Source organism: Melanerpes formicivorus, unplaced genomic scaffold, assembly GCF_026170545.1.
Source record: "Melanerpes formicivorus ecotype bairdi unplaced genomic scaffold, bMelFor1.0.p_v2 SCAF_3, whole genome shotgun sequence".
NCBI classification, from domain to species: domain Eukaryota; kingdom Metazoa; phylum Chordata; class Aves; order Piciformes; family Picidae; genus Melanerpes; species Melanerpes formicivorus.
Window position 1 is genome coordinate 1,741,901 of NW_027142355.1, and position 19,356 is coordinate 1,761,256.

General features: G+C 44.4%; 1 protein-coding gene across 2 annotated transcripts in view; it reads left to right on the top strand.

The window, feature by feature from the left end:
- The first annotated feature begins 329 nt into the window (after positions 1–329).
- The window catches only part of ATXN10 (ataxin 10), a 140,929-nt gene continuing 121,902 nt past the window's right edge, over positions 330–19,356 (top strand). For both annotated transcript variants that reach the window (XM_068164991.1, XM_068165001.1), the window contains exons 1-3: positions 330–434; positions 3,625–3,816; positions 6,379–6,461. In XM_068164991.1, coding sequence (XP_068021092.1) covers positions 334–434; positions 3,625–3,816; positions 6,379–6,461 — 376 coding nt within the window. In that variant the 5' untranslated portion in view covers positions 330–333. The remainder of the gene's footprint in view (positions 435–3,624; positions 3,817–6,378; positions 6,462–19,356) is intronic.

The window sequence follows — 19,356 nt, forward strand, 5'->3', positions numbered from 1 at the left end:
GGCTGGACCAGACGATCTTAGAGGTCTTTTCCAACAGAAACGATTTTACGAAGACTAGACTGGAAATCAGCGGTGTTCGGCCAGCGCTTACGCCGCGCTCTCTGGGCAGAGGCGAGGGGGCGGCCCCGCGGAAGGAAACGGAACCGAAAGCTGTACCCACACCCAGCTTTTTCCGAGGAAAAAGTACTAGCTTTTGCGACCCCCTCCCCCGCCCCGAGAGCTCCGGCCTCTCGCCGGGCCAGCCCCGTGACGCTCAACCGCCCGTGCGCCGGACAGGAGCCGCAGCTATTTCCGCACGGCGGGGGCGGGGCTGGGCCTGCGCCGAGGCAGGCGATGGCGGCGGCAGGAGCGCTGCCTGCTGCGGCGGCCTCGCCGGAGGCCCGCCTGGAGAGCGTGCGGGCGCTGGCCGGCCTGTTCCGGGAGGCGCAGCCCAGGTAGCGGGGAGGAGGGGCTGTCCGCCGCCACGTGGGCTGGGGGAGGGGGCGCCGGCCGCGGAAGGCGGCTGTGCCGGGTGGGTTTGGGTGGCCTGTGAGCTGGCTGGCCGGGCTCGCCTGTGGTCCTAGCAGAGTCCTGACCCTCGGGGTGTTTGTCGGCTGCGGGCAGGGGTCTCCCCTGTGAAAGGAGCACTCAGTGAATATAGAGAGGCCGCCTGTCGCCGTCCACGCTGTCAGATCACCTTGTATCCCGTCCCCGCCCGAGGCTGTTTGTGTGGGTCCTGAGAGTCACCTGTGGGACCTGAGGCCAGTGGGGGTGACCTGTCCGCTCTCTCCCCCTTTATTTTGGGGCCCCCCCGTGAGAAGCCGGCAGTCTGCCTGTGTCCCTGTGGTAGGCACTAAGCAGGGAGGAGAGCTTTGTCTCCGAGTCACAGGTGACAGCAGTTTCTCTCCTAGGCAGATAGCTCAGGTGAGTTGTAGCTGTGGGAGTAGCCACTGTGGGGCAAAAAGGTACGGTGAGCTCTGCAGGGTTACTCAGATGTGTTGGGAACAGTTTAATGCCCACATGAGGCCAATCCCCTGTGACCGGGGTGGTGGTTGTAGGCATCAGTGACTGAGGGCATGTTCTGTGCAGCAGGATGGGCTGCAGTGCCTTCAGAGTGAGGAAAGCTTCAATGCCCCCGAGTTGATTTAAGATCGAGGAAGCTTGGTGTTGCTGGAGAAGGTGGGGGGGCCTGTATTGGGGTATTGCTGTGCTGGTTAGGTTGGGGGGATCTCTGTGGTAGCACACTTGCCTTTGGCATAGGTTGGCATGCAGAGGTTCGGCTTCATGACTGAATTAGGAGCAATTTTCCTGGAAGGTGGGAGGAAGCATAGGTAGGTGTGAAGCTTGTACAATAGCTGTTTGAAGGTTGTTGCACCTAAGAATGAAGGAATCAAACTTTTTTACCTTAGCATTAAATAGTGTTGTTTTGTTTTTAAAATGGAAATACCATGTTGTTAATTTAGTCATAGAATCATCAAATGGTCTGGGTTGGAAGGGACCTCCAAAGGTCATCTAGTCCAACCCCCACCTGCACTCAGCAAGGGCATCCTCAACTAGATCAGGCTGCCCAGCACCCTGCCCAGCCTCATGTTGGATATCTCTAGGGATGGGGCCTCAACCACCTCCCTGAGCAACCTGTTCCAGTGTTCTACCACCCTCATAGTAAAGAACCTGTTCCTAACATCCAATCTAAATCTGCTCTTCTCTTGTTTGAAGCCACTGCCCCTTGTCCTATCACCACAGGCCTTTGTAAACAGTCTCTCTCCATCCTTCAGGTACTGGAAAGCTGCTGTTTGGTCTCCCTAGAGCCTACTCTTCTCCAGGCTGAACAACCCCAGCTCCCTCAGCCTGTCAGAAGTAATGGATGGGAAAATTAGTTGAACTTTCCTGTAGCAATGGCGTAAACGCTCTTTGGCACGGCAGCTTTTCACCAAGACATAGTATCAAAACTGAGTTACCAATGTTTGTAATGTATTGCCCTCCCTTCTGAACATAAAATCAGGGGACAAGGGATGTGAATAGCTGTAGTTTGGAAACATTCTGTATCTGTGTGACAGATCATCTGCAGGTGTATGTGGGTGAATCTACATGGTGCAGCAGCATCAGTTCTGTCATCAGTTCATATAGTATTTGTCTAGATGCTTATGGTTTTGTAGTGTTGTTTTCATAGGTCTTGATACTCACAAAAAGTGCATGGTATTTTTGTGTTGGGGTGGTCATCTGATGAAGTTGATGGGGTTTACTGCAGCCTGTTCTTTTTAATATCTATATCAATGATCTGGATTGAAGGCATTAAGGCACCCTCACTGAGTTTGCAGATGACACCAAGCTGAGTGGCTGTGTTGATCTACTAGAGGGTAGGGAAGCTTAACAATGGGAACTAGACAGATTAGATCGATGGGCCAAGGCTAATTGTGTGAAGCTTGACAAGACCAAGTGCCAGGTCCTGCACCTGGGTCACAACAACCCAGTAAGCTACAGACTTGGGGATGTGTGGTTGCGAAGCTGCAGTTTGGGGGTTTGTTGGCAGTTGACTGAATATGAGTCAGCAGTGTGCCCAGGTGGCCAAGAAAACCAATGGCATCCTGGATAGGTTGAGAAACAGGGAAGTGATCATTCCCCTGTACTCAGCCACACCTTGTGTTCCAATTCTGGACCCCTCACTACAGGAATTACATTGAGGTACTGGAGTGTGTGCGGAGAAGGGGGACAAGTACAGTGAAGGGCCTGGAGCACGTTGCCTGTGAGGAGCATCTGAGGGAGCTATGGTTGTTCAGTCTGGAGAAGAGGAAGCTGATGGGAGACCTCATTGCTATCTGCAACTACCTGAAGGGAGGTTGGAACGAGGAGGGGGCAGCCTCTTCTCCTTAGTGTCAAGCCACAGGACTAATGGAAATGGTTTCAAGCTGTGCCAGGGGAGGTTCAGTCTGGATATTAGGAAGTATTTCTTCACTGGAAAGGTTCTCAAACACTGGAATGGTCTGTCCAGGGCAGTGGTGGAGTCACTGTCCATGAGGATGTTAAAGTAGCATGTAGACTTAGTGCACACTTTGGGACATGGTTTAGTGTTGACCCTTCAGTGCTGGGTGGAGGATTGGACTGGATGATCTTTGAGGTCTTTTCCAACTGGATATATTCTATGAATTCGTCTGTTGGCTTTGATTCACAGAATCAGAACGATTCTAGTGTAGTCACTGGCTTTCTTCATGACTTCTTTCTGGTGAAATTTGTGGTAGTCTCCTGGTAACTTCTGAAATATCTGGTGCTGGACATCTATACTTTGTTTGTTAATTAAAGCAGTTCCTCATTCTTCAAACAACTTGCAGTGTCATGTACGAACATGCTAGCTGTATGCATTAGGAAGACTCTTTATGATTTTCTAATTAGGATTCAAAAGAGACATTGAAAAGCTGTGAGGAATACTAAGGCAGCACAACTCCCTCAACCCCTTTTCTGAAAAGATTGGTGGGATGACTATGCCTATATTTTGCTCTTTCTACTTGAAAGCGTACTATGGATAGTTAAGTATTGTTACAGAGAGATCTTCAAGTTTACAGTAAGAAGTGTAATTGTCATAATAGAAGCTTTTTGATAGTATTTTGATATTTGTTTGTTTTTCACTGGACATTTGTTTGTTTATTTCAGAGAAATGGCAACAGAAAGTACATTTGGGGTTCTCCTGGAAATCCTGATGAGCACCTCAGGTGAAATTGAGCAGGCCTGCAAGGACTCTCGTGAGCTGGTAGATCTAGACACCTGCTTACTGCTCATAACAGAGTGTTTCAGATGTCTGAGGAATGCTTGTGTTGAGTGTACTAAGAATCAACATATCCTGAGGTATAGTTATGATCCATTTTAATCTGTGCAAAAAATTGCAACCTTCTGCTGTTCGTGTGGCTTTATATAGAAATTCTTATTTTACACTGCTGTGTGACTTGATTTATTAACTGGTATTCCCTGCTTAATGCAACCACTTGAGATATGCAAGAAACTAAAATAATTGACCTATTTGTAGGTCAGAGTTTGGGGCACTGCTGAATAATAGAACGAAGTGTTTGTGTTCTTAATAGGAGCTGATTATGCAAATTACTTAAGCCTTTTGGAAGTCTAACTGGAGAGCTATTGTTTTTTTTTCCTTTAATTTCTTTAATTTTTTTGAGTCACACATGAATGAGTGACTAGCCTTAATTATCAGTAACAGGATTAGTATGTACATTTAGAATAGGATAGAATAGGATGAACTGGGTTGGAAGAGACCCTTGAGATCATTGAGTCCAACCTATCATCCAACACTATCTAATCAACTAAACCATGGCAACAAGCACCCCATCCAGTCTTTTGGTTTAGTTGATTAGTCTCTTTAGACCAGTCTGGCACTTACAGCAAACTATGGCTTGTGGAATTGTCCATATCAACCCTGATACGTGCACAGGTAAGCTGATACTAATGGATAATGAGAAGTCAGTCTGTTATGTTATGTTATATAGCCTCTTTTTTTTGCCTTCATCTGTTGCAACATTGAGGGGATGATCAGGATACTATCAGCTGTAGTTACTGAAATCCTGGCAGTCTACCTGCTGTTGATTTTCTTTTTTAAAAAGACAGATCAAACCCCTGCTCCCACCCCCAACAAGAAGCATCCCCTCCCACAAACCCCCAAAACCAACCAACTGATCATTAAGAACTCTTGTGGAGTACATTCTTAAAATTTATTTTCATGAAACTTGTCAGATTTGGTTTGTGGAACTAAAATTGTGTGGCTAGAAGCTGTTAGGATTTCCCTTTTCAGTGGTATGACAGATACAGATATTCCTAAGTAGGTTGTATTCCATTTGAAAGTAGTGAAATTCCATTCAGATATCCAGCCTGCTTCTGAATTAAAATGTGCTCTGACTGTGCAAGTTTTTACACAAATAAAGCCGTTTAAATCACAGGAATAACCTAATGATTTCTAACATCTAATATAGAACAGCAAAAACAGAGGAAAGGGTACTAAACTGTCTCCCACAGCAAACTCCTGGCCAAGCTGTCAGCCTATGGCTTGGACAGGAGCACACTGCGTTGGATTAGGAACTGGCTGGAGGGCCGAGCCCAGAGAGTGGTTGTGAATGGTGCCACATCCAGCTGGTGGCCAGTCACTAGTGTTGTGCCCCAGGGATCAGTGCTGGGCCCCGTGCTCTTTAACATCTTTAACATCAGGTAGTGATAGGACTAGGGGGAATAGAACAAAACTGATGATCTGGATGAGGGCATTGAGTCCATCATCAGCAAATTTGCTGATGACACCAAGCTGGGGGCAGGTGTTGATCTGCTGGAGGGTAGAGGGGCTTTGCAGAGGGACCTCGACAGGCTGGACAGATGGGCAGAATCCAGTGACATGAGATTTAACACATCCAAGTGCCGGTTTCTGCACAACAACCCCGTGCAGTGCTACAGGCTGGGGTCAGAGTGGCTGAAGAGCAGCCAGGCAGAGAGGGACCTGGGGGTACTGGTCAATGGTAGTCTGAACATGAGCCTGCAGTGTGCCCAGGCAGCCAAGAGGGCCGATGGCATCCTGGCCTGTATCAGGAAGAGTGTGGCCAGCAGGAGCAGGGAGGTCATTCTGCCCCTGTACACTGCACTGGTTAGGCCACACCTCGAGTCCTGTGTCCAGTTCTGGGCCCCTCAGTTTAGGAAGGATGTTGAGTTGCTGGAATATGTCCAGAGAAGGGCAACAAAGCTGGGGAGGGGCTTAGAGCACAAGCCCTATGAGCAGAGGCTGAGGGAGCTGGGGTTGCTTAGCCTGGAGAAGAGGAGACTCAGGGGTGACCTTATCACTCTCTACAACTACCTGAAGGGAGGTTGTGGACGGGGGAGTTTGGTCTCTTCTCCCAGGCAACCAGCACTAGAACAAGAGGGCATAGTCTCAAGGTGTGCCAGGGTAGGTACAGGCTGGAGGTTAGGAAAAGATTCTACACAGAGAGAGTGATTGCCCATTGGAATGGGCTGCTCGGGGAGGTGGTGGAGTCACCATCATTGGAGGTGTTCAGGAGGAGACTTGATGGGGTGCTTGGTTGCGTGGTTTAGTTGATTAGGTGGTGTTGGATAATAGGTTGGACATGATGGTCTTGAAGGTCTCTTCCAACGCAATTTATTCTATTCTGTTTTTTATTCTAAGCTCTGGAGACGCTGTATCCAAAATTTTTAGTGTACAGGATGATGCAGCAAACCTGTTTGACTTGCTTCTTGTGGTTGCAGTGTGGTTATGATAGTCAGCTACGTAGGAGAAACTGCTCTTTATTTCAGAGTTTGTGAAGATGATAAATGCTTGCTGTTAATTTCAATAAAAAGCCTTTTCATTTGATTGAAGTGTATTTCATACCAAGTGTTTGTTGTGGTTTCTTTCCATTTTGATAATAGGAACTTGGGTCTCATCTCTACCTCAGTCCATTTGATCAGATTGCTTCATGGAATAAAAATCAAAGAAGAATTGTTACTGACTGGTAAGGCTCTGGATTTTGTGAAATATATAGCCTACACTGTGGCTTTTTACATGAGAAGTCTCTTGGTGGTATGATGTCACCTTACTGATGCATTTTTGTCATAAATAATCTGAATTGTTTCTTGAATCTTGAATTGTTTCACCCCAGGCACAAATCCAGGCTGGGCAATGACTGGCTGGAAAGCAGCCCTGAGGAGAGAGACTTGGGGGTGCTGGTGGATGAGAAGCTCAACATGAGCTCTCAGTGTGCACTTGTAGCCTGGAAAGCCAATCAGATCCTCGGCTGCATCAGGAGAAGTGTGGCCAGCAGGTCAAGGGAGGTGATTCTCCCCCTCTACTCAGCTCTGGTGAGACCCTATCTGGAGTACTGCATCCAATTCTGGAGCCCCTATTACAAGAGGCATCTGGAGATGCTGGAGGGTGTCCAGAGAAGGGCCATGAGGATGATCAGAGGGCTGGAGCACCTCTCCTATGAGGACAGACTGAAAGAGTTGGGGCCGTTCAGTCCGGAGAAGAGAAGGCTCCGAGGTAACCTTATTGTGGCCTTCCAGTGTCTGAAGGGAGACTACAAGAAGGCTGGGGAGTGACTTCTTAAGATATCAGGTAGTGATAGGACTAGGGAATGGAATGAAGCTGGAGGTGGGGAGATTCAGACTGGACATGAGGAAGAAGTTCTTCACCTGAAAATGGTGAAGCCCTGGAATGGGTTGTCCAGGGAGGTGGTTGAGGCCCCATCCCTGGAAGTGTTTAAGACCAGTCTGGATGAGGCTGTGCCCAGCCTGATCCAGTGTGTGGTGTCCCTCTCCATGGCAGGAGGGTTGGAACTAGATGATCCTTGTGGTCCCTTCCAACCCTGACTGATACTATGATACTATGAATTGCAGTTAAAAATTGTGGAGGCCTTCGCTTACACTGCCTGAAAAAACTCTTGGCCCCATGTCTAGTCCAGTTGTGGTTTTTTTTTCTCAGCTGTTGCCTGTGGATTGTTAAAGACAGACCTGTGAAAACTGCTTTAAAATTAACCAGGATATTTCAATTGCATAAAGGAAAATTTACTGTAATACCTCTATTCAAAATATGTTCTGCTGTTTTACTGGGTTTTCTTATTTGATCTGCAAACATAATGAAATGGAGGAACAACCTATATTTAGTTTGATGACACTTGAAATCATTTATCTGATTCTAGGAAAATATTCTGGCTGTGGCTTCTTTTAAATTATTTGTAAGTTTTCATTTCTGTACTGTGATTGCTTGCCAGTTAGGGTAATACCTGCCAAGAACTAAGTACTGATTTGAGCAGTGTTCACATTTTCCTAATGGAAGAGTTTTTTCATTTTTTGCAGTGGAGAGAAAATCTTACTGTAGCATCTGTGGCAGTTATTGTTACCAATTTCTCCTGGGCTCATTTTACTGGATATTAAGGCATTTTCAGGAGTTCTGTTCACAATCTGTGTTTCACAGAATCAACCAGGTTGGAAAAGACTTCAGAGATCATCAAGTCCCACCTATTACCTAATATCTGACACCACCTGACAACTAAACCATGGCTCCAAGTGCCCCATCCAGTCTTTTTTTGAGCACCACCAGGGACAGGGACTCCACCATCTCCCTGGGCACCACGTTCTTCTTTCTGTGATGAACTTTCTTCTCACCTCAAGCCTAAACTTCCCCTCGTGCAACTTGAGACGGTGTCCTCTCGTTCACTGTGTTTTCATGTGGAGCTTGATACATAGTGTTGAACACGTCTTTACCATCTGTGGTTGCCGAGAGTTGGGAACATTTGATTCCCCTTGCTGTTTTTATTTCTTTTCACTTCTATAACTTGGATGAGGTTTTTACTGGGTTCCTGCTGCTGCTTTTCTATCATTTTGTGAAAGCAGTGAAACTGCTGTCATATCATAACTTACCCTCAAACACCTTTATGAAGCTGTGAAAAAGCGGAGGAGTCCAGGATACCATTTTTCCTTTTGCTGCTGCTGTATTTGGCTCAAAACAAAGCCTGTGTTATGCTTAAGCCACACTGATTCCCTCACCCATTACTGAAATCCTTCTTCCAAGGAAGGATCAGTGATTCTAGCACTGGGCTTCAGTGTGGGAGGACCAGAACTAAATCCCGTGGGTGGTTTGTTCGGTGACCATAAAGAAGAAGAAGAACTGATAGACACTTCCAGGCTGTTTCACAAGGTTGACTGGGGAGGACTGGAAAAAGGCATGGAGGGCAAGAACATCCTGCCCCACAGTTGGGAAACTCTTCATAGATAAATAAGAGAAAAGGAAAGGCAATGGGAACTGAAGTGCTGTTTTTGTCCAGCCTGACATTGTCCCTGACAGCAGTAGACTTGAAGGGCTGTCCTGGGAAGCATCAGGAGTTGTGGTGTGAAAATACCACCTTTCAGTGGTGGTTCCCAGCGTGTGCAGGAGACTGATCATGATGTACTTCATGTTGGTTACAAGCATTGACTGAGATTTCTCTTTTAGTTTTGTGGCTGCTGACCCCTCCTTGAAAGATTAGATGCCTATCTGCTGTTGTGCTGCTGCTGGGATTTGAAGCAGCAGCAGTGAATGCTACTCAGCAGAAAGAAAGGAGGGGGTGGAATCCAATAATTTGATTAACTGCTTCAGTCTCCTTTTCTTAGCCAGAGGATGTTGTAAAACCTCTTTTTATCACCATTGAAAATTAGGGGGGAACCTTGACCAAAAAGTTTTTAATAGTGTTTTGTGGCTGTTATTCTACGTACCTGTTCAGTGAATTATTTTGAGTTGTAACTAAAATTTGATGTATTGACCCAGGGTAGATTATTTGTTTGAGACTGTATGTAGCATTGATCTCATTGGGAACTGTCTTTGAGCATGACTTAGGTATGCTGTTGGTACCTGTACAGAACATTTTTTTTTTCTAAACAAGCAAGTGTTGCTCATTCTCTGCTGAGTGATCCAATGAACTTTGTTCTAAGTGAAAGATAAGGTACTGCCTAGACTCACCAGCTCCTTCTGCAGACTGTACCTCAGAGGCTAACAGTTACGCTCAACTGTGGATTATTGGTCATACCTCAAAAGTGAGGCACTGTTGGAACAAAATAAACCCATGAAATTAGTAAATGTTACTGTGTTTATTAATTATGTTTCTACTTTGTGGTTCTCCTCATAATTCCTGTAGGAATGGAGTCATGGCTGAAGGAGCGTGGGTATTTTGTTCTAGCAGGTAATTAGGTGTTAAGTGGAATATTTCAAGTTGTTCATTTGTATACATGTCCTGTTTCCTCCCTTAATTGACTTCCTAGAGTTGATGATCCCTCTCTGTGCCTGTTTATATCCTTAAGGTATATTAATGCCTTCATGTTGCTTGCATAGCAACAAAATGCAGAGAGTTAATGCTATATTGCAGAGTGAACAACACCAAATAATGCTTCAGCTCATGTCCCCATGAAAAATTCCCAGAGAAAATCATTGTAGTTTCTGCACATTGGCGATAACACCCCCATGCAGTGCTACAGGCTGGGGTCAGAGTGGCTGGAGAGCAGCCAGGCAGAGAGGGACCTGGGGGTACTGGTCAATGGTAGGCTGAACATGAGCCTGCAGTGTGCCCAGGCAGCCAAGAGGGCCAATGGCATCCTGGCCTGTATCAGGAACAGTGTGGCCAGCAGGAGCAGGGAGGTCATTCTGTCCCTGTACACTGCACTGGTTAGGCCACACCTCGAGTGCTGTGTCCAGTTCTGGGCCCCTCAGTTTAGGAAGGATGTTGACTTGCTGGAACGTGTCCAGAGAAGGGCAACGAAGTTGGTGAGGGGTTTGGAACACAAGCCCTATGAGGAGAGGCTGAGGGAGCTGGGGTTGCTTAGCCTGGAGAAGAGGAGGCTCTGAGGTGACCTTATTGCTGTCTGCAACTACCTGAAGGGAGGTTGTGGACAGGGGGAATTTGTTCTCTTCTCCCAGGCAACCAGCACCAGAACAAGAAGACACAGTCTCAAGCTGCATCAGAGGAGGTTTATGCTGGAGGTTAGAAAGAAGTTCTTCATAGAAAGAGTGATTGGCTCTTGGAATGTGCTGCCCAGGGAGGTGGTGGAATCACCATCATTGGAGGTGTTCGAATCACCATCATTGGAGGTGTTCAGGAGGAGACTTGACAGGGTGCTTGGTTGCATGGTTTAGTTGGTTGGGTGGTGTTGGATGATAGGTTGGACACGATGATCTTGAAGGTCTCTTCCAACCTGGTTTATTCTATTCTAAGGAAATGTGAAGTTTCAATGTTACTGTGTTTATGAAAAAGAGAGGTTGAAAATTCATTGTGCAAACGGATACGTAAGTTTAAGCTTACTCATGGTATGTTTTTACTCTTACCCATTGGTAAGACTTAGTAAATCTGTGTGGTGTGGTAATTTTTGTAGGGAAGTTCAAGTGTAGTAGAATTTGGCTGGCTACTACTGTAACCATTGTGGTGGTTCTAAGGGAGGGGATGAACCACCTCTTCTAACAATATATTAGTAATCATAGCAGCAAATAAAGGAGGTGCTGTGCCCAGTGGTGTGATTAAAAACTGTTGGCAAGATTTGTTCACTTAAATCCAGACTCCTTTGCATCTTTTGTATTAGGAAAACTGCTGGGTTTTAGTAGTTTCTGTTAGACCCAGGTGTTATTTATGTTGTTAATTTAGGTTTTCAGTATATTTACTGAAACAACTCTGCTGTAATTTTTTGCAATGGGCCAGAAAACCTGATGGTGAGCTAGTAGTATCTGTCCTGGACTAGCTCTTTAAGGCTTCAGGTAGGTTTGATAATAACTAAATGAGTTAATTCATATGTATGGCTTACAAAGATTGTACACCCCTACCTGCAAGCCAGCTATCCCTGTGATGATAATCTCCTTCCTCTTTAATACAGACATTTAAAGAATATTTTTAGACTTTTCCTTTGTGGTGTTAGTACAGATAGTTGTTTGTCCCCCTTTTCCCCTCTTCTTACTTCCCCAAGTTAGTTTTAGTTGTGTTCCGTAGCCTCATTTCTCTTCTCGTAATTGCTTACGATACAAAGCAGTAATTTATGTGAGGCATGTGTGAAGCAGTTTATATTCTGTAGTACTTGTGAGATGGAAACTTGGTCTAAAGAGGTGCACAGAGAAAGCCACCATCTGGGCAAGTGCAGGGGTTTCATGTTCAGTGGTGTTTAACGAGTTTAACAATCTGTAGCCTTTCTTCTGGGCAGCATTAAGATGGATTTCTGTCAGATAAGTGACACATAGTCGTAAATGTGTTCTGTTTTCTTATGACTCCAGCAGTCTTAGCCTCCTCCTCTCTGCAAAAGATAGAACTTCACATACATGTGGGTAAAAATTCAAGTGCTACAATTCTTGGACACTATCTGAAAACTGGACTTCACCTCGGTGTTCTTAAAACTGCATGAGCTGAAAGTCTGGGAAGTGGATGTTTGTGTAAGGAGGTGCTTAACCTTTTAGATTACAGAGCTTGGATATTCCTGGTGGGAAGACAGAGAAGATGACAAATGCTGAGCCCCTCTTCCCAGTTGAGAATTTATTTGAATAGGGATTGAAGATGGAGAAATGTGTAGAAATGCTGTGTGCATGAAGGTCCATTGCCTTTCTTATCTGATGTGAGACCACAAATAGTTAATGAGACGCTCAAATTTTTACTTTTGAGTCTTAGGAAAAATGTATAAAGTCTCTGCAGAATGTAGATTTAATCAGTTGTGGGTTTTTTTGTAGTACTCTCTATATCACTTCTGGTTTAATTATCTTTTTTTTTTTTTTTTTTTAATTAAACCAACAAAAAAATCCAAACAACCCACCCCAAAAAAAGGCCTCATCACAGCAAGCTTTTTTTGTTTTCTACTGTGGGTACCAAGAACACGTGCCAGAGGAGCAGGATGATGAAGCTGCCAGATGAACTCTAGATGAACTCAGAGCAGACCCAGATCTCTGAAGAGCAAGAAGTAGTTGAGTATGTTACGGATTGCAACAGAAACAGGAAATATCCTTGTCAGAAGCCCAAGTAGAAAATCTCCTTCACTTCATAGCATGTGTCTTGGTTTGATTGTGGGGTTGGTTTGTTGTTTTGGTTTTTTCTTTTCCTTTTTCCTATGGCAAATCTTAAACTTCCCAGCAGAACGCAGCAGACATCTTGGAAGGTGAATTGAGGTTTTGTGAGATGATGAATCTAGATTCTAGAGTGTGAGGTCAGGATTTATGATTCATCTCTGAAATCTGGAAAAACCTGATGTCTTTGTCTTCAATAAAAATTGCAGTGAGGGCATACCTGTTTTGAAGCAGGCTTATATTCAGGCTGTGTGCTATTTGATCCTGTCACTGATTCCCACCCCCACCTCATCCTGTTTGTAAGTAGATCTTCTCAAACCTTTCACCGCTTCAAAATATTACTGATGCTGAAGAATGTGCTTTGAATTCCAACATAATTGCTGAAAAAGTATTTGTCTGTCAAAATACTTTTCTCTGCTCTAGGATGAAAAGCTATTGAATGCCTGATAACTACCCCGTGTGGGACAATTTGTTGTGTAAGTTCTCTGAAAGAGCTGATTGTCCTCTCTGAGGAGAACTGTGCTGTATCAGCTGCAAAGCTGTTGTGTAAGTCTGAGAGGTGCTTTGAGCATTCCTCAGTTCCAAGCTGCTATTGGTACTCAAGCTACCTTTAAACCAACAAGCCCAGAGACTGCTAACATTGTGCTAATGCCACACCTCTAAAATTTTAGGGACTTCGATCAACCAAGGTAGGTTGTGTAAAAGTGTGTTAATGGGAGAATGTTAACAGCATGTGTTCATGGCAGGGGTACTCCTGGAGATTTTAGTCAAAATCAGAATCCAGATGTGCTGGCTCTTATGTGAAGGTTTAGTGTTATGAGATCAAGAAATGTTCAGTAAAACAGTGTGTGAGAGGCTTGAATCCTTGAACAGGAATTTGACTTTGCTTCCAATTTTCTGCAACGTGTTCAGGTGTAGTTGAACTGCTACAGATACTCTATTCAGAGCATAGAACATTCCTTTAAAAGCAGTGATGAAAGATGACACTGTAAAGTTTTATAATAGTGTGCTTAGTGTAGTAACTCTAGCATTTTCTGGTAGGATGTTCAGCAACACAAATATGATATGTCTAACACCTGTTCCCACCTCCTTTCTTGAGGGAGGATGTGTGGGAGAATATTGGCATATCTTGGTTTAAATGTCTTTTTCTGGTACTCCAAATGCCATGTACTTACAAGGCAACTACAGAGAGATGTTCACCATGAGAGTGGTGAAGCCCTGGGAATTGGTTGTCCAGGGAGGTGGTTGAGGCCTCATCCCTGGAGGTGTTGAAGACCAGGCTGGATGAGGCTCTGGCCAGCCTGATGTAGTGTGGGGTGTCCCTGCCCCTGGCAGGGGGGTTGGAACTAGGTGATCCTTGTGGTCCATTCCAACCCTGACTGATTCTATGATGTTCCTTGTTTCAAGGAGAAAGCCTGTGATGGAATTCTGGTAAAGGTGACCACCGTGAATATGAAAACTTTTCAATGCTTTTGTCTCTCAAGCAACCAGCACCAGAACAAGAGGACACAGTCTCAAGCTGTGCCAGGGAAGGTTTAGGCTCGAGGTGAGGAGAAAGTTCTTCACAGAGAGTTGTTAGCCATTGGAATGGGTTGCCTGGGGAGGTGGTGGAGTTGCCATTCCTGGAGGTGTTCAAGAGGGGATTGGATGTGGCACTTGGTGCTATGTTTTAGTCATGGGGTCTGTGGTGACAGGTTGGAGTTGATCTTTGACGTCTCTTCCAATCTTGGTGATTCTGTGGATTTTTTTTTTGTTGGCAGAGTTAAAATAAAAGAGGCATAAGAGTGTGCATGTGCTTAAAAAACCAAGAGGAGTCTAGGCTATATATAGGCTCCCGAGTTACTGTTTCTTGTAAAAGCCAGATGGGATGGAAGCATTTAATGTTTGATGAAATACCAAGACATCCTTCTGAGATCTGCAGAAGGAGAACATCACACAGAATACTTAATTTCTTTGTGAACTTTGGAGCATGAAGACATACTGTGTTTAAAAAGCCACTGAGTTGTAAGCTCTAGGAGTTCATGTAGTCTTAGAGAATCATGTTGACCTTTTGTTATGAGATCCTTGAAAAGCAAGGGTGAGAAGCAGATCAGGATCTCCCAGCAGCTGCTGGAGTCCTGAAGAGGAGTCTGAGTAAGACTGGGAGCTTCGAGGTTTTTGTTTGCAAAAATATTCCTGAAAACAAAAAAATAATGACAGTTAAATAATTAAAGTGTTTCAAAAAAGGGGTTGTAGCCAGGTGGGGGGTGTTCTCTTCTCCCAGGCAACCAGCACCAGAACAAGAGGACACAGTCTCAAGCTGCATCAAGGGAGGTTTAGGCTGGATGTTAGGAAGAAATTCTTCATAGGGAGAGTGATTGCCCATTGGAATGTGCTGCCTGGGGAGGTGGTGGAGTCACTCTCACTGGAGGTGTTTAGGAAGAGACTTGATAGGGTGCTTGGTGCCATGGTTTAGTTGATTAGATAGTGTTGGGTGATAGTTTGGACACAATGATCTCAGGTCTCTTCCAACCTGGTTTATTCTATTCTAAAAGAGGGGAGGAGAAATGAGCCTTTCAGTTGTGTTGTCTCTCAATGAAACAAAATATGGGGTATTTCTTTGCTCAGACCTGTTCCTTGTTCTGTGCTCAACCATTTGCAAATTGAAATTGCACTGGACAATTAAGAGTGGCTAATTTGGAGATTATAGAAAGGCAGGGGAAGGTGACAGTCTCAAACCTGTCAAAGAATGCTACATTGATTTTACTTGTTTTTTCTGGGTGGGTTGGTTGGTTTTGTTTTTTAAATGAGCAGCCACATGTCCTTAACCATTTCTTGATTGATGTCAATATTAACTTTTATCTGTGTTGGGTTTGGGGCCTCTCAGTATAAGGAGGACATTGAGATGCTGGAGCATGTCCAAAACAACATTGAAGTCAGGAGAAATAGCAGAGGAAACTGGGGTTGTTTAGCCTGGAGCAAAAGAGGCTGAAGGAAAACCTTAAGGTTGTAGTGAGGTTGGGGGGTGGTCTCTTCTCCCAAGTAACAAGTGATAGGACAAGAGGGAATGGACTTAAGTTGTAGCAAGGGAGGTTTAGGTTGGATATTAGGAAAAAATGCTTCATCCCCAGGGTTGGTCAGACACAGACTCCCCAGCAAAACAGCGGAGTGACCCTTGCTGGAGGAGTTTCAAAGATGTTTAGATGTGTTGCTTAGGGATATGGTTTAGTGCTGGACTTGGCAGTGCTGAGTTAATGGTTGAACTCTATGATCTTTAAGGTCTTTTCCAACCAAAGTGATTTTATGATTATGTTTATTTTCTTCCGTTAGAAGAAAATGGCAAGAGCAGCGCTGTTATTTTTTATGCTTTTAAAGGACTGTATCTTGGCAATAGGAAAATGAGCTAGAAGAAAATACCCAGGCCTTTTCAGAATGCATCTGAGCAGTATCTTTGCAGAACTAGTTAGTTTGAAAATCAGGACGTTTAGGACTTGCATACTGGCATAGGAGTCTATCTATCTATGCCCTATTTTTGATACTTTGGTGTTTTTCAATGTCTTCTCATTTGGAATGACTGGTTATTCAGCAATGTCATTTAAATGAACAGAAAAGGGAAACAGTGGTCAACTATGGAACCTAAATATTCTTTTTTGAATGCCAATATTGACCAAGGGAGTCTGTCTGGTCTCTCTTGTGCTTCTCGGGTTGCACTGGTTAGGTACTGGTGGCACTGGTTAGGCTACACCTTGAGTGCTGTGTCCAGTTCTGGGCACCTCAGTTTAGGAAAGATGTTGACTTGGTGGAATGTATCCAGAGAAGGGCAACAAAGCTGGGGAGGGTTTTGGAGCCCAAGCCCTGTGAGGAGAGGCTGAGGGAGCTGGGGTTGCTTAGCCTGGAGAAGAGGAGGCTCAGAGGAGACATTAGGTGACATTTGTCAACTAAATTTCATATTCATGTTAGCTTTTCTTTCAAGGGAGAGGAAGTGGGAGGGAGCAGTTCCTGAACGGACCCACAGTCCATGGGGTTAGTTCCCAAAAAGCAGCATGAAAGAAGCATGCCTCAGTTGCTTGAGAGAAGAGATAATTTAAAAATCTACACTTCCCTTCGTTTTTATGTTTGGGGTTTCCATTTGCTTACTGCTAATGTGATTTAACTACTTATGTTTTACAGTTTAAGTAAACCAGATTCTAATTTAAACAGACTTTTAAAAAATCCTTATAAATAAGGGACAGCTCTGATCTTAAAAGTTTGCAGTTTCCATGTGTGATCTTTTCTTTGTCTGTCTAGGCTTTTTCTACAGGGGCATTGGAGCCAGTACTTTCCTGCCACTGTTAAAGTAAAAACTATAATTACATTGTCAAAATAATATTTATAGTATTTTTCAGGGAATAATTGTGGGAGTGTGATGAATATATTATACTCATCAAACTCTTATGTAAACATGAGCATGAGTTTTTTTGAGTTATTTGTGTTGGTTTTGGCCTTTGTGTTTTTCCAATCTGTAAAAATAATAGTGGGATCTTTATGGTCTTTGTAGCATTTGCAGAGTGTGTGCCCTAACAATCAGTTGATAAACTCTCTGGTAGAAGTAAACTGTTATTTGCACTTGTGTTGGGATTTTGGCTTCATGTTTCCATAGCTTAAGAAAATCCTGTGTTTTCTTGAGTTTTATCAAACCCTAATTATAGCTTAGTTATTACCAAACAGGACAATTTAAAGTAATTGTTTGCTCTCTTGGTACCATTTGGAGTTGTTCAGGTTGGCTTTTTGTTTGCTCATTTTTTTATATATATATAATTTATTTAGTTATTAAGTTGAAAGTGTTTCTCAATGCTTTTGAGAAGTGATTGTGGCCATCTCCCAGTAACACGTGCTGGGAAACAAGCATGAGGTTTAACAGTAGACAGTTGCTTCTTTGCTAGTTACTGGTACACACAGGCCTTAGGCATTCTCACTACTGGGTGGTACTAAGTTAGCAGATGCAAAAGCGCTTCAGTCCTGCCCTATACTGCAATTTTAACTTTACAACTGCTCTGTCTGTAGTGTGTTTTTGGTGAATATTGCTGTAGATTTTTAATGAACTGTCTCTAGAATACCTACAGCAAGGATTACAGCTGTGCAAGTTTCACCCTTCCTAACCATGTCAGTTTGATGCTGCCTGTAGTGGACAAAGTCCTCTTGGTTCCCTTAGTCCAGAATCCATTAAGAGCTGTGGAATGACTATGATTTTTGTGGGCCTTGGTTCAGGTCATTGTTCCAGGTCTTTGTTCTTTTACCTTTTTTCAGAAACCTCAAGCAAGCCAAATTTTTAGACCTCTGTCACCTGTCTGCAGAAGGAAAAGGGCGAAACCTGGACTGAAATGAGTCAAGCATATCAATTGTCCTGAATTAGCAAACACTGAATTTTCTTCAGCTCTTGTGTGTTGCAGTATTGCCCCAGACTGAACTCTTGCACTGAGCCCCACACTTTGAATCTTGTGCAGTGTATACAGGCAAAACTAACTGTGCCCTGCCGGGTTAGTACAGTAACCTATATTTAAGGGATACAGCAGTAACTACCATTTTGTCTAAATGCCAGTATCACTGTTGTTTTCATCCTGACACCTCTGTGTTCATGGAAACTTTACACATGCCTTCATTTCTTTTTCTCACAACACCTGGAAAGGAGTGAGGTTTGAGGAAAGCAAATTCAGATCCATTGAAAAAGGGCATCTTTAGGAACAGGGATACTACCTAAATACAACCTTTTTTATCTTAACAGGGGGGTAAAACAGAGAAAGGAGTGGAGCTTCCAACAGGGCCTGGATCATTATTAGATGCTTGATACTAAAGGCAACTATAGTTATGTAGGGTCTTGTGTTTAAATATAGTAAGCTGCAGCTTGCTGTGTTTATCCTGTATTAGTCCTGTGAAAATATCTCCTCATATCTAAATGCTGGGTTCTACACATTGGCCACAACAACCCCATGCAGTGCTACAGGCTGGGGTCACAGTGGCTGGAGAACAGCCAGGCAGAAAGGGCCCTGGGGGGTGCTAGTTGATAACAGGCTGAACATGAGCCAGCAGTGTGCCCAGGTGGGCATGAAGAAGGGCATTCTGACCTGCATCAGGAAGAGTGTGGCCAGCAGGAGCAGGGAGGTCATTCTGCCCCTGTATACTGCACTGATTAGGCCACACCTCGAGTCCTGTGTCCAGTTCTGGGCCCCTCAGTTTAGGAAGGAGGTTGACTTGCTGGAATGTGTCCAGAGGAGGGCAACAAAGTTGGAGAGGGGTTTGGAGCACAAGCTCTGTGAGGAGAGGTTGAGGGAGCTGGGGTTGTTTAGCCTGGAGAAGAGGAGGCTCAGAGGAGACCTTATTTATCTCTACAACTACCTGAAGGGAGGTTGTAGCCAGGTGGGGGTTGGTCTCTTCTCCCAGGCAACCAGCACCAGAAGAAGAGGACACAGTTTCAAGCTGCACCGGGGGGGGGTTTAGGCTGGATGTTAGGAAGAAGCTTTTCATAGAAAGAGTGATTGGCCATTGGAATGTGCTACCCAGGGAGGTGGTGGAGTCACCATCATTGGAGGTGTTCAGGAGGAGACTTGACAGGGTGCTTGGTTGCATGGTTTAGTTGATTGGGTGGTGTTGGTTGGACTTGATGGTCTCGAAGGTCTTTTCCAACCTGGTTTATTCTATTCTATGCTATTTTAGAATCTTTTCCTAGGTCTGGTCTGAGTGTCATACTGAGTTTGAATTTAATGATTCTTGACAGTGGATGATGTTTTTTTTCCCTGGCTTGGGCTTGATTCTCCACTTGAGTCCTGTTGCTTCTTTAGTGACTGACTGATCTAAGCTGTGCTGAGCTGAATTACTTTATTTACTGTGGACTGTGA